At 43.1% G+C, this 16,344-nt stretch overlaps 1 protein-coding gene across 2 annotated transcripts in view; it reads left to right on the plus strand.

Moving 5' to 3' along the window:
* The window catches only part of LOC120986835, a 129,032-nt gene that overhangs the window by 71,787 nt on the left and 40,901 nt on the right, over positions 1-16,344 (plus strand). For both annotated transcript variants that reach the window (XM_040415540.1, XM_040415539.1), the window contains exon 8: positions 10,722-10,920. In XM_040415540.1, the coding sequence (XP_040271474.1) occupies positions 10,722-10,920 (199 nt within the window). The remainder of the gene's footprint in view (positions 1-10,721; positions 10,921-16,344) is intronic.

Consider the following 16,344-nt stretch of genomic DNA (forward strand, 5'->3'; position numbering starts at 1 on the left):
GTGGGCCCCTTTGCCCACCTAGGCTGCAAAAAAGTGTCACACATCTGGTATCTCTGTATTCAGGAGAAGTTGAGGAATGTGTTTTGGGGTGTCTTTTTACATATACCCATGCTGGGTGAGATAAATATCTTGGTCAAATGCCAACTTTGTATAAAAAAATTGGAAAAGTTGTCTTTTGCCAAGATATTTCTCTCACCCAGCATGGGTATATGTAAAATGACACCCCAAAACACATTCCCCAACTTCTCCCGATTACGGAGATACCAGATGTGTGACACTTTTTTGCAGCCTAGGTGGGCAAAGGGGCCCATATTCAAAAGAGCACCTTTCGGATTTCACAGGTCATTTTTTACAGAATTTGATTTCAAACTCCTTACCACACATTTGGGCCCCTAGAATGCCAGGGCAGTATAACTACCCCACAAGTGACCCCATTTTGGAAAGAAGAGACCCCAAGGTATTCGCTGATGGGCATAGTGAGTTCATGGAACTTTTTATTTTTTGTCACAAGTTAGTGGAATATGAGACTTTGTATGAAAAAAAAAAAAAAATAAGCATTTTCCACTAACTTGTGACAAAAAATAAAAAATTCTAGGAACTCGCCATGCCCCTCACGGAATACCTTGGGGTGTCTTCTTTCCAAAATGGGGTCACTTGTGGGGTAGTTATACTGCCCTGGCATTTTCCAGGGGCCCTAATGTGTGGTAAGTAGGTAAATGACCTGTGAAATCCTAAAGGTGCTCTTTGGAATATGGGCCCCTTTGCCCACCTAGGCTGCAAAAAAGTGTCACACATGTGGTATCGCCGTATTCAGGAGAAGTTGGGGAATGTGTTTTGGGGTGTCATTTTACATATACCCATGCTGGGTGAGAGAAATATCTTGGCAAAAGACAACTTTTCCCATTTTTTTTATACAAAGTTGGCATTTGACCAAGATATTTCTCTCACCCAGCATGGGTATATGTAAAATGACACCCCAAAACACATTCCCCAACTTCTCCTGAGTACGGCGATACCAGATGTGTGACACTTTTTTGCAGCCTAGATGCGCAAAGGTGCCCAAATTCCTTTTAGGAGGGCATTTTTAGACATTTGGATACCAGACTTCTTCTCACGCTTTGGGGCCCCTAGAATGCCAGGGCAGTATAAATACCCCACATGTGACCCCATTTTGGAAAGAAGACACCCCAAGGTATTCAATGAGGGGCATGGCGAGTTCATAGAAATTTTTTTTTTTTGGCACAAGTTAGCGGAAATTGATATTTTTAATTTTTTTCTCACAAAGTCTCCCGTTCCGCTAACTTGGGACAAAAATTTCAATCTTTCATGGACTCAATATGCCCCTCACGGAATACCTGGGGGTGTCTTCTTTCCGAAATGGGGTCACATGTGGGGTATTTATACTGCCCTGGCATTCTAGGGGCCCTAAAGCGTGAGAAGAAGTCTGGAATATAAATGTCTAAAAAATTTTACGCATTTGGATTCCGTGGAGGGGTATGGTGAGTTCATGTGAGATTTTATTTTTTGACACAAGTTAGTGGAATATGAGACTTTGTAAGAAAAAAAAAAATAAATTCCGCTAACTTGGGCCAAAAAAATGTCTGAATGGAGCCTTACAGAGGGGTGATCAATGACAGGGGGGTTGATCAATGACAGGGGGGTTGATCATCGACAGGGGGGTTGATCAATGACAGGGGGGTGATCAGGGAGTCTATATGGGGTGATCACCACAGTCATTGATCACGCCCCTGTAAGGCTTCATTCAGACGTCCGGATGCGTTTTGCGGATCCGATCCATCTATCAGTGGATCCGTAAAAATCATGCGGACGTCTGAATGGAGCTTTACAGGGGGGTAATCAATGACAGGGGGGTAATCAATGACAGGGGGGTGATCAGGGAGTCTATATGGGGTGATCACCACAGTCATTGATCACGCCCCTGTAAGGCTTCATTCAGACGTCCGGATGCGTTTTGCGGATCCGATCCATCTATCAGTGCATCCGTAAAAATCATGCGGACATCTGAATGGAGCTTTACAGGGGGGTAATCAATGACAGGGGGGTGATCAGGGAGTCTATATGGGGTGATCACCACAGTCATTGATCATGCCCCTGTAAGGCTTCATTCAGACGTCCGGATGCGTTTTGCGGATCGGATCCATCTATCAGTGCATCCGTAAAAATCATGCGGACATCTGAATGGAGCTTTACAAGGGGGTGATCAGGGAGTCTATATGGGGTGATCACCACAGTCATTGATCATGCCCCTGTAAGGCTTCATTCAGACGTCCGGATGCGTTTTGCGGATCGGATCCATCTATCAGTGCATCCGTAAAAATCATGCGGACATCTGAATGGAGCTTTACAGGGGGGTGATCAGGGAGTCTATATGGGGTGATCACCACAGTCATTGATCATGCCCCTGTAAGGCTTCATTCAGACGTCCGGATGCGTTTTGCGGATCAGATCCATCTATCAGTGCATCCGTAAAAATCATGCGGACATCTGAATGGAGCTTTACAGGGGGGTGATCAGGGAGTCTATATGGGGTGATCACCACAGTCATTGATCACGCCCCTGTAAGGCTTCATTCAGACGTCCGGATGCGTTTTGCGGATCCGATCCATCTATCAGTGGATCCGTAAAAATCATGCGGACGTCTGAATGGAGCTTTACAGGGGGTTGATCAATGACAGGGGTGTAATCAATGACAGGGGGGGTGATCAGGGAGTCTATATGGGGTGATAACCACAGTCATTGATCACGCCCCTGTAAGGCTTCATTCAGACGTCCGGATGCGTTTTGCGGATCCGATCCATCTATCAGTGGATCCGTAAAAATCATGCGGACATCTGAATGGAGCTTTACAGGGGGGTAATCAATGACAGGGGGGTGATCAATGACAGGGGGGTGATCAGGGAGTCTATATGGGGTGATCAGGGGTGATCAGGGGCTAATAAGGGGTTAATAAGTGACGGGGGGGGGGGTGTAGTGTAGTGTAGTGGTGCTTGGTGGGACTTTACTGAGCTACCTGTGTCCTCTGGTGGTCGATCCAAACAAATGGGACCACCAGAGGACCAGGTAGCAGGTATATTAGACGCTGTTATCAAAACAGCGTCTAATATACCTGTTAGGGGTTAAAAAAAACACATCTCCAGCCTGCCAGCGAACGATCGCCGCTGGCAGGCTGTAGATCAACTCTCTTACCTTCCGTTCCTGTGAGCGCGCGCGCCTGTGTGCGCGCGTTCACAGGAAATCTCGGCCATCGCGAGATGACGCATATATGCGTGACTCTGCGCAGGGCTGCCACCTCCGGAACGCGATCCTGCGTTAGGCGGTCCGGAGGTGGTTAATAACGACCTTCTATAAGGGACTATGGGGTCATATAAAGCATGAATCGGCTCTGTAACTGAGCTGTTTGGAAGGGGTGAATGTCTTTTTCTCTTTATTGTAAACACATTCTGGCTCTTAATTTTGAGTTAGGGTTGGACAACCCCTTTAACCGTCCTGTCTTTCATTTTCCATTTTAATTATGAATTTCATCAATAATGCTGCTGTGTTCTCCAATGAACTTTGTAATTAGCCCAATTACAGTATGTTGGGTTGTCTTGTTCAGAGGGTCTATCGCCATTGCTGAAATAAGGGACACTTAACTGATTTGTTTTTCAAAGTTGTCAATCTGTAAACTCAGTTCATTCTACATCCATTTTTTGATTGGTCTTTTGGAAAAATCACTTGTTATAAGGCATGTTTCTTTTCCAAAAAGTAACTCACACCCATTTTCTTCCAGCAGTGTCTATCTTTTCACCTCTATACCAGGACTTTGTGGATGCTTGTTGAAGGCAAAAAGCTTAGATCCTGCCTGGAAATCACACTCATCATTTATCCAAATAAACTGAAGTGATGTCAGCATACATAAAAAAAAAAAAAGGTTTAGTTATATTTCTTCCAATTCAGCAGGTGCTGGTCTGTTTAAATCAGGAAGTATTACTTTACTGAGAGAGTAGTGGATGCATGGAATAGCCTTCCTGCAGAAGTGGTAGCTGCAAATACAGTGAAGGAGTTTAAGCATGCATGGTATAGGCATAAGGCTATCCTTCATATAAGATAGGGCCAGGGGCTATCCATAGTATTCAGTATATTGGGCAGACTAGATGGGCCAAATGGTTCTTATCTGCCGACACATTTTATGTTTCTATGTTGAATCTATGGGACTGCCGTAGGTAGCCGAGCGCCTGTACTCAAATATCTTTATGGGCAGAGCCATAAAGTTAAATAGATGGGCTACTTGGCCATACTCTATTCAGAGGAACATGAGGCCCATATTCTCATTATTGGCAGGGGTCCCATGGGTAAGACCCTCTGCTGATCAAACACTTAACTTCTATCTTATGGAAAGGAGATAAATGTTTGTCACGGGACAACATCTTTAAGACCCTACCACAATTTTAAACTAGTTTACAATTAAGAATAGATATCTGTTTCCTTTGATCTCTGAATTCTTTGACTGTATGGAGTCAAGTTGAATCTGCAGGAAGCGTACAATGAGGTCCAAATAAAATGGTAGAAGAATGAAAGACCACTTTCAATACCCTAGATGAGCACTATGAATATTATGTCATGTCATTTTTAATGTGCCAGCCATCTTTCAACAATTTGTGAACAGCATCTTGTGGGACATAGACTAGCACACACTAACAATCTGGATGATATTTTTATCTACTCCAGAGACACAATGCCTGGATGTCTGTACAGTATTGCAACATGTACAGGAAAATTCTCTCTGTGCCAAACTACTGTACAACTATGTTCACATGTGCGACCAGGTTCCAGTATTCTGTTGCAGCATAGGATCAGAATCCTTGAATCTCCGGACCCTGTATATGCCGGGCACCACTGGAACCTGATGGAATGAACACATTATTTTGCCAGACAAAATACTGCTGCATGTATTTTGTCCTTTTTTGCCAGAATCTGAAACAATTACAGATGTGAATCTAACCTAAAGAGGTGTGTGCTTAAAAAGCAGGAACTTCCATTCCTTGATATCAAGTTAAGGCTTTCTAAAGATTACTCAGATTTGCCAACTGCTACTGGAAATGTATCCATAATTTGTCATACAGTATTTGTCATATTCCAGAACAAAAGAACTGAAGAGCAGGTTTCTCTTTAAATCTTTTCACTCATCTGACTCTCTTTCTGAAGATCTGGCACACATCATAGGACTAGCTTGTATTCTGACCATAACCAAGAATCCTTTGTGTCTCTTCCATTTCATTCCAAAGAGACAAGATGTGAAGAAGTTTGCTTCTCCTTGTACAATATGTGCTTAGTTTAAACTCTACAGACAGATGCGTATGGGCCTTCTTCAGCCTTTGCCCATCATTATGAAGCTCTGGACAGAGATTTCGGTTGGATTTTCTGACCAATCTGCCTTGGCTCAAGTGATTTCACTGTCATGGTGGCTGTAAATTGTTTTTTCTACAATAGCTAATTTAATTCATTTGTCTGGATTGCCTTCCACTTTCAAACTTGCACAGATATTCATCAAGAAGTTTCTCAGTATTAATAGTTTGCCACAATATATCAATTACAGATTGGGGCAAACAGTCTCTAAGTTATACAGAGCCTTGTGCAAATTCAAAATGATCTCCTTGGACTTCTCCTCTGCTTACTATTCCTAGATTAATGGACTGTTTAGGTAATCAGGTGATTGAAGAACTTCTCCACACTAAGTCCAGTGTTCATCAAGACAAACAGCTTGTCCTATTACCTGGGGCTCAATTTATGCACAGATACCATGTTTCTAAGTCTATAGGAAAGTCATCTTTTGAGTCTTTGGACATTTTCCCATTACTCTCTTCTGGATATCTTGTCTGATATTGCTGTCCAGGTTCTGTGTTTGATCCTGGAGACAAAGTATGGCTGTCCACACGAAACACTACTACAGTATGTCATCATACAAATTTGCTCCACAACTCATTGGACCTTTCCTGGAACTAAACCAGATTGATCCAGTCACTTATCATTATAAATTGTATCCTATTCGGATACCAACTTCCTTTTTCTTCTCCAAACAATATGTTTTTCCAAAACATCAACTTCATTTACCTTGAATTGTTTTCTGAACATAAGACAGAACAGGAGTCAGCAACCCCCGGCACTCCAGATGTTATGAAACTACAATTCCCAGCATGCATATTTGCTCAGCTGTTCAAAAAAAAAAAAGCCTAGAATTGAGTAGAACATTCTGGGAGTTGTAGTTTAACAACATCTGGAATGCCGGTGGTTGCTGACCCCTGAGATAGAGCAAACACTGGATTAAGTAAAGGCAGTTGGTATCTGAATAGGAGGCTGTCTCTCAAGCAGCTTATCCATCAGCCACAGCAGATGATGGATACGGAGAGTATCTCTCTTCCTCTGCAGAGGTCCTGGCATGTCTAATACGCAATATGGCTCACTTCAAATGATAAGTCCCATGGTTCCGTAAAGAAGAATCACCTGTGGTTCTTCAGTGTGTTCACAAAGACTTAATTAAACGTTTAACCATTGCATCTGGCAGAATGGTGGACCCTTCAAACCCATCATATAAAGCACTTTAGGAAACTTGGACCTTGCTTAACTGCTAAACAGGTAAAAATAGGTAAAAACTGACAGTGTGTTTCTGAATAAATTCTGGGCAAGACTGGTATATCACATGACCCTTTTTGCACTGGAAAAACCTAAGCTGAATTCAATATGGCAGGTTTAAAAATGATGGTCGAAAATATTTCTTTCACCACATAATGCAACCTCCCTCCTGGTTAATATTTTCACATATAATATATATATATATATATATATATATATATATATACAGTATATATATTGTAGTAAGGCACAAGGGACCATCGTTGATGGTAGATAGGTGTCACCAAGGTACCTGGCCTCGGTGAAGTAGGAGCTAGTATTTCAGCTGTGTCAGCGGCAGTAGGTTGTTAACATTTTGTTTATTCAGTATAGCTGTGAATAGCTGGTGCGCAGGGGCATAACGAGTGGACCACGACCAGGCCTGGCGGGAGGGGAAGGGGGCCGCAAGTGCTTCTGCTCAATGTCGGCGAGACCCGGCGCTGGAGATCACGGGTCTCACGGGAACAGCAGTAGTACTCAAGACTACAACTGCTGGGTGCTGCCGGCCGGCTAGTGTGTGATCCCACTGGCTGCGCCTGCGCCACTGCTGCAATGGACAGATACCCTGACCCACTCACTCACTTAACTTAAGTTACTGCCTGACTGTTGCCCTCTAGGGCGGGATCGGGATGCTGCTTGCTTGTAGACTGGATGTATCCACCTCCCGCCCTGTTATCTCTGCCCCGTTGTGACGTCAGTGGTGGGTCACATCACAAACGAATGACCAGCGCACCGCCAGTGCCACCATTAGGGAGACTTGGAGAAGACATAGCATCTTCTAAGCAAGCCACATGCAGTCAGTAGTGCCAGTAAGTTTTGGGGGTAATGATGGGCTGCTTGGACATACATAAATAAGAAAAATAATAAGTGAAGGGAAAATAAAAGTGGAGTGGAGAGATATAAATAATGTGCAGCCAGCAGGTGAGGTGCTGGTGAAACAGATCATGGCAGCCAGCAACAGAAGGCTGCGCAATACTGCAGAGCAGATATATATATATATATATATATATATATATAATTTTTTTATATATATATTTATTTATATAAATGGACATTATAAAAAAATAATACAGTGCCATATAAGTAAAGGGGTTGTATAATTTCAGACAATGGGGGCATATCTCTGGGACACACACCTATCTTGTAAACGGAGCCATGAAAGTCACGGAGGGCACACCGCACATGCACAGCCGCCCTCCATTCATTTCTATTGAGCTGACGTAAATGAATGGAGGGCGGCTGTGCATGCACAGTGTGCCCTTCGTGATTTTTATGGATCCGTTTACAAAATAGGTGCGGGTCCTAGAGATATGCCCACATTGTTTGAAATGATACAACCCCTTTAAGATCAGCCCCTCCAATACAGTCCCATGTAAATAACATTTTCAGTTCAATTCTGTCAGCATCTCCAACATACAGTCCCATGTAAATAACATCAGCCCCTCCAATGTACATTCCCATGTAAATAACATCAGCCCCTCCAACATACAGTCCCAGAAGCATCTTATACGCTTTGCAAAACGCTGCGGTTTTTCAATATGAGAATCTGTGGACAAAAACAGACGTAATCTGCAACGTGTGCAGGTAGCCTAGGTGGGGCCAAATTGAATTTATACAGTCTGGGTGGGAGCCAAATGAAATATATATAGTCTGGGTGGGGGCCAAGTGAAATATATATATAGTCTGGGTGGGGGCCAAATGATATATATACAGAGAGAGTGGTGGGGTAGGGGGCGGGGCAATGGGGTTGCGGGTTAATGGGGGTGGGGGGCCCCAATCCAAAGTTTGCACTGGGGCCCATAGACCTCTAGTTACACCACTGCTGGTGCGGGGCGGCTCTTACTGGGAGTAGTTATAGTGCTGGGTGGGTGACTACTCCCCACATTCCAGCCTGGCTTTTCATTGGCCTACAAAACAGCCAGCTGTGTCAGGTGGTGGTGATTGTCCCCTCTCTGACAGTAGAGCTCTGTGGAGGGCTGTGTGGGATCAGAGGCCAATCTGGAGTTGCACTGAGAGACAGACACGCACTCAGACACTCACTGACAGACGTACACAGAAACTCACTAACAGACACACATACACTCACTGACAGACACACATACACTCACTGACAGAAAGACACACACTCAGACACTCACTGAATGACGTACACAGAAACTCACTGCTAGACAGACACACACTCACTCACTGACAGACACTCACTGACAGACATACACCTACCCACTGAAACACACACACACACAAAGTAAATCACTGACAAACATACACATACTCACTCACAAACATACACATACTCACTGACAAAAACACAGACACTTACTGACCGACAGACATCCACACTCACTGACATACACTCACTCACTGACATACACACACAGACACTCAATGACAGACACACATACATTTACTGACAGAAAGACAGACATACATACACTCACTCACTGACATAAATACACAGGCAGACACTTACTCAGTCAAACACTTAAACACTCACCTCCCTGGGGTCCAGTGTGGTGCAGCTCCTCAGTCCTCCAGCGTGCCGTTTAGTATGCCGGGGCCGAAATGACGTCATATTCTGGCATCACAGAGGGCGCACGAGGGAGGAGTGGGAAGCTGCTAGAACAGCCTCCCTTGCCACCCGCCTCCTCTCCTCCGGTAATTTACTGGCAGAGCAGGCACCTGCCATCAGGGTAAGCAGATGCCTGCTCTGCCATATTTAAGAAGGACCTCCACCTCCTGGCCCCCCTGTAACGGCGCTGGGGGCGGCTCAAGAGCCGCTCACCCAGGGCTGCAGCCCCAGTCAGGGCGACGTCCTAGGTGAACGCCTAGTTCACCTATATGGTTGCACCGGCCCTGGAGACTCCCAAAATGTATAAAGGAAGGTGTTCTGGTCTGATGAGACTAAAATTTAACTTTTCAGCCATCAAAGAAAACACGATGTCTGGAGCAAACCCAACACATCACATCACCCAAAGAACACCATCCCCACAGTGAAACATGGTGGAGGCAGCATCATGCTGGGGGGATGTTTTTCAGCAGCCGGGACTGGGAAACCGGTCAGAGTTGAGGGAAAGATGGATGGTGCCAAATACAGGGATATTCTTGAGCAAAACCTGCACCACTCTGTGCGTGATTTATGGCTAGAACGGAGGTTCACCTTCCAGCAGGACAATGACCCCAAACACACGGCTAAAGCAACACTTGAGTGGTTTAAGAGGAACATGTAAATGTGTTGGAATGGCCTAGTTAAAACCCAGATCTTAATCCAATAGAAAATCTGTGGTCAGACTTAAAGATTGCTGTTCACAAGCGCAAACCATCCAACTTGAAGGAGCTGGAGCAGTTCTGCAAGGAGGAATGGTCAAAAATCCCAGTGGTAAGATGTGGCAAGCTCATAGAGACTTATCCAAAGCGACTTGGAGCTGTGATTGCCGCAAAAGGTGGCTCTACAAAGTATTAACTTTAGTGGGGTGAAGAGTTATGCACATTGACTTTTTCTGTTATTTTGTCCTATTTGTTGTTTGCTTCACAATAAAAAAAAAAAAAAAAACATCTTCAAAGTTGTGGGCATGTTCTGTAAATTAAATGATGCAAATCTTCAAACAATCCATGTTAATTCCAGATTGTGAGGCACCAAAACACAAAAAAAGTCAAGGGGGGTGAATACTTTTGCAAGGCACCGTATATAAAGGAAAAAATCCCACGGCACATCCAAAGCAAGGTATGTGTTTGTTCACCAGAAAGCAACGTTTCAGTCCTCTCAATGGAACCTTTTAAGAGGACTGGAACGTTGCTTTATGATGAATAAACACACGCCTTGCTTTGGATGTGCCGTGGAAATTTTTACTTTATTGCGTTTAGTTGGTGGATCGCCCATTCAGACGCTGGCACTCCATTCTCACTGAAGTAACTTTTTTTGGAGTATATATATTACAATGTTGTACTGTAATTTAGTAATGTACTTGTAGTTTAGCAGGGATTACAGTCATTATAACAAATTGTTATAACATGCAGTAAACTGTACGTTGAGATGGTTTTTTTTTCCACCACAGTAATTACAGAAGATCATCAGGGTCCCACTCAATGTCTCTTCTTGATGAACTGCTAATTGAAATCTTGAGAGATCTATCCGCTCATGTACTCAGAAGGATGGTGAGAGATTTTGTTGATGATCACCTGGCAAGGGCGGCACTCCATGATTGTATAGATGAAATTCTCACCAGTATCATCCAAACAGAACTATCATCAATGGTGAGTAAATAAATGCAACATAAAACCAAGGCTTCATATTTTATGTATTTATGTATTTCAAGCAGGAGGACAGACAATGTTAACTAGGAATGAACAATTCTAGAAAAAAAAAAAACATCAGAAGTAGAATTTTACAAAATAAATTTGTTTTGTGGTGAATTACTTTGTTACGAAGCGCATTTCTTTGTAAGTAGTGGGTGCAATGACGGAGTGGTGATTCCCCCCCCCCCCCCCCCCTTCCCCTTCATAGTACCTCTCAGATGCATCTGAGATTAATAATAGAGTGTACAATTTAAAAGAAACAAAAAAAATAATACCTGATCCATTTGCTCGCAGCGGGCCGGTGTGGTGATGTCATGCGTCACCACGCACAGGATTTCGTCCGAGATCTTCAAGCAAGATGGCGGCAGCCAGCCCGTTGCGAGCAAATGGATCAGGTAAGTATTAATTTAGTTTTTTACACAATTTCAGGTTAAATCAATTCGCTACAGTGAAGAATGATGAAATTCGGCTTCGCAGAAAATCTAATTTATCCTGAAATTTGGATTGAAGTCCACTTTGTGGACTTCGATTTCCTCATCACTAATAAGAAGCGACAAAGTAGCTAACATTAGGTGACATTAAAGGGAGTTCGTCGACAGAAACTTCACTGGTAAACCACGCACAGTGCCTTGTAAGGCTAGCTCACCTGAATGTAATGATACTTTTTACTTAGGGCTCATGCACACGACCGTTGTTGTTTTGTAGTCCGTTTTTCACTGATCCGATGTTTCATATCTGAGGTTTTTTTTTCTCTGATTTAAGTCCTCTTCCATTCTGTTATTGCACAAAACATATCCGTATGGTTTCCGTATGTGATCCGTTTTTTGCGGATCGTATACAGAAACAGTAACTTATTAATCACCAAACACATGAGCAATATGGGCTGGGCATAGCATTTCTACAGTATGGATCCACAAAATATGGATCAAATACGGATGACATACGGATGTGTTCAGTGTACGTTCCGTATTTTTTGCGGACCTATTTTTTGCGGACCTTGAATGGGGCCTCGGACCATGATTTGCGGACAATAATAGGACATGCATTAGTTTTTTGCGGAACGGCCATGCGAACAAATGGAAATGGAATGCACATGGAGTAACTTCTGTATTTTCTACAGCCCCATTGAAGTGAATGGTTCCACATATGGTCTGCAAAAAAAACAACGAAACGGAAGCGTGTACATGAGCCCTTAGCGATCCATCATTCTAGAGAACCAGGAGAGCAAGAGGCTGTATGAAAGAAAGAAAAAAAAACCTCACTCCGCTTTTAAATGTCCCACCAGTCCAGCACCACTGCTGTGGCCACCACTAGTGTTGGTTGAGCTCAGGTGCTCTACCTAGCACCCGAGCACAATGGAAGTCAATGGGAGAACCCGAGCATTTAAACCAGGCACCCCCTGCTCTGAATAGGGAATGGTGGCTGGTTCACATGAAAAGGTCAGAAATTAATGGAAACACCACTGAAATGGTTCGGGAACAGCATGGGGATGATGTCTGGATGCATCTTGGACTCCCAGGTTGCTGCTGGGAACGATGTTGTCCGAGTAACATAGTAACATAGTACACAAGGCCGAAAAAAGACACCCATCCATCCAGTTCGGCCCATCACCCCACAAGTTGATCCAGAGGAAGGAAAAAAAAACTGTGAGGTAGAAGCCAATTTTCCCCACTTGAGGGGAATAAAAAATTCCTTCACGACTCCAATTCTAGTAGCTATAGCCTGTAATATTATTACACTCCAGAAATACATCCAGGCCCCTCTTGAATTCCTTTATTGTACTCACCATCACCACCTCCTCAGGCAGAGAGTTCCATAGTCTCACTGCTCTTACCGTAAAGAATCCTCTTCTATGTTTGTGTACAAACCTTCAGTTTCTCCAGACGCAGAGGATGTCCCCTCGTCACAGTCCTGGGGATAAATAGATGATGGGATAGATCTCTGTACTGACTCCTGATATATTTATACATAGTAATTAGATCTCCCCTCAGTAGTTTTTTTTCTAAAGTAAATAACCCTAATTTTGATAATCTTTCAGGGTACTGTAGTTGCCCCATTCCAGTTATTACTTTAGTTGCCCTCCTCTGGACCCTCTCCAGCTCTGCTATGTCTGCCTTGTTTACAGGAGCCCAGACCTGTACACAGTACTCCATGTGTGGTCTGACCAGTGATTTGTAAAGTGGTAGGACTATGTTCTTATCACGGGAATCTATGCCCCTTCTGATGCAACCCATTATCTTATTGGCCTTGGCAGCAGCTGCCTGACACTGGTTTTTGCAGCTTAGTTGGCTGTTTATTAAAATTTCTAGATCCTTTTCCATGTCAGTGTTACCGAGTGTTTTACTATTTAGTATGTACGGGTGACTTGCATTATTCCTTCCCATGTGCATAACTTTACATTTGTCAATGTTAAACCTCATCTGCCACTTATCTGCCCAAGCCTCCAATCTATCCAGATCCCTCTGTAGTAGTATACTGTCCTCTTCAGTGTTAATTACTTTACACAGTTTAGTGTCATCTGCGAAAATTTATACTTTACTATGCAAGCCTTCTACAAGATCATTAATACATATATTGAAGAAGAATAGGGCCCAATACTGACCCCTGAGGTACCCCACTAGTGACAGTGACCCAATCTGAGTGTGTACCGTTAATAACAACCCTCTATTTTCTATCATTGAGCCAGTTACTTACCCACATACAGATGTTTTCTCCCAGTCCGAGCATTCTCATTTTATATACTAACCTTTTATGTGATACAGTGTCAAATGCTTTGGAGAAGTCCAGATATACGACATCCATTGATTCGCCGCTGTCAAGTCTAGAACTTACCTCCTCATAGAAACTGATTAAATTAGTTTGGCATGACCGATCCGTCATGAAGCCATGCTGATATGGCGTTATTTGCTTATTTCCGTTGAGATCCTCTAAGGTAGCATCTCTTAGAAAACCTTCAAACAGTTTACCCACAACAGATGTTAAACTTACCGGCCTACAGTTTACAGGCTCTGTTTTTGGACCATTTTTGAATATTTGCACCACATTGGCTTTGCGCCAATCCTGTGGGACATTCCCTGTCAGTATAGAGTCTGCAAATATCAGAAATAAGGGTCTGGCTATGACATTACTTAATTCCCTTAGGATACGGGGGTGTATGCCATCCGGTCCTGGCGATTTGTCTATTTTAATCTTTTTAGGTCGCTGTTGAACTTCTTCCTGGGTCAGACAGAGCACTTTTAATGGGAAATTTATTTTTACATTCTGCATTTCATCTGACAGTTTATTTTCCTCAGTGAATACATTGGGGGAAAAAATATTTAACAGCTTTGCTTTCTCCTCGTCGCTCTCTGCGACTCCCCCCTCATTACTCTTTAAAGGGCCGACACCTTTAGATTTATACTTTTTAACATTGATATAGTTGAAGAACATTTTAGGGTTAGTTTTACTCTCTTTGGCAATCAATCTCTCTGTCTCTAGTTTGGCCGCTTTTATTAGTTTTTTACATGTTCTATTTTTTTCCTTAAAGTTTTTCTGTGCTTCCGTGTACCCTCCTGTTTTAGTGATTTATGTGCTTTCTTTTTGTCATTTATTGCTTTCTTTACAGTTCTATTTATCCACATTGGTTTCTTTTTGTTCCTTAACCTCTTATTCCCATACGGTACGTACCTCTCACAATGAGATTTTAGGATGCTTTTAAAATATATCCCATTTTGTGGCTGTATTTTTATTTTTGAGGACTTTGTACCAGTTAGTTAGCCCTATGGCCTCTCTTAGTTGTCTAAATTTAGCTTATTTGAAGTTTGGTATTTTTGTTCCTCCCTGTAGAAACGCTCTTTTGAATGATAATTGGAAGGTTATAACTTTATGTCACTATTTCCCAGTTGTCCCCCAACCTGCACGTCTGTTGTTCTGTCAGGTCTATTGGTTAATACTAAGTCCAGTATGGCCTTCCCTCCAGTTGGGAGAGGTAATTGTCTTTGGTTATTGCCAAGAACCTGTTTCCTTTATGAGATATACAAGTTTCAGTTTCCCAGTCTATATCTGGGTAGTTGAAGTCCCCCATAATAACCACCTCATTATGATTTGCCGCCTTGTCTATCTCGTTTAGTAGTAGATTTTCTGTGGACTCTGGTATATTAGGTGGTTTATAGTAAACTCCTATTAGTAATTTATTATTGTTTTTAGCTCCATGTATCTCTACCCACAGTGACTCCACATGTTCATGTCCCTCACTTATATATTCCCAGACTGTGGGCTTTAGACAGGACTTTACATAAAGGCACACCCCTCCCTCTCTCCAGTTTTGACGATCCTTTCTAAACAGACTGTAACCTTGTACATTAACCGCCCAGTCATAGCTATCATCCAGCCATGTCTCAGTTATTCCCACTATGTCATAGTCCTCCTCACACATCACTAATTCCAGTTCCCCAGTTTTATTAGTCAGGCTTCTGGCATTAGTATACATACATTTGAGAGGTTTATGTATATTTTTTACCCTACACCTTTCCTTCTGAACTGTTCTAGTCCCTCCTTCCATTCCTCCCCCAGTCCCACTACCTTGCCCCCGGTCTCTATCTGCACTATCTTCCCCTCCTATAATGTAATTTCCCTCCCCTAGTCCCTAGTTTAAACACTCCTCCAACCTTCTAGCCATCTTTCTCCCTAACACAGCTGCCCCTTCCCCATTGAGGTGCTGCCCGTCCCTACGATAGAGCCTGTAGCCAACAGAGAAGTCGGTCCAGTTCTCCAGGAACCCAAACCCCTCCTTCCTACACCAGTTCTTGAGCCACTTGTTAATCTCCCTAATCTCCCGCTGCCTTTCTTGTGGGGCCCATGGTACAGGCAGTATTTCGGAAAATACTACCTTTTGAGGTCCTTGCCCTAAGCTTTTGACCTAAATCCCTGAAATCATTTTTAAGGACTCTCCACCTACCTCTAACTTTGTCATTCGTTCCGATATGGACCATGTCTTCTGGATCTTCTAGTACGCCAATTTTACAGACTGACAATAATACGCTTAAAGCCGAAGATAAAATCGATTTTAGAGGAAAAATTGTTAGGAAACATTCTTTCCTGTATATTTACTTGTATATAAAGTGCAAGTGCTGCCAAAAATTACAAGGAAGAGGCAATCCGATACAACCTGTATATTACATGAAGGAGGGCCTCATTCACATTGTGGTACAATTGTTCAGGTAGTGGGACTCCTACACTCATAAAGCCTATGCACTAAGTGAAAGGGCTGCCAAAAATTACACGGAACAGACACTACAATGCACCATTTATTACACATAAAGAGGACATCATACACACCCTTGAAAAATTATGATTGATGGCCTGCTGGTGACCCTCAAAAACTGTTGGAGCAAAGGCCTGCTG

The sequence above is a fragment of the Bufo bufo genome, chromosome 1 (genome assembly GCF_905171765.1).
Source record: "Bufo bufo chromosome 1, aBufBuf1.1, whole genome shotgun sequence".
NCBI classification, from domain to species: Eukaryota; Metazoa; Chordata; class Amphibia; order Anura; family Bufonidae; genus Bufo; species Bufo bufo.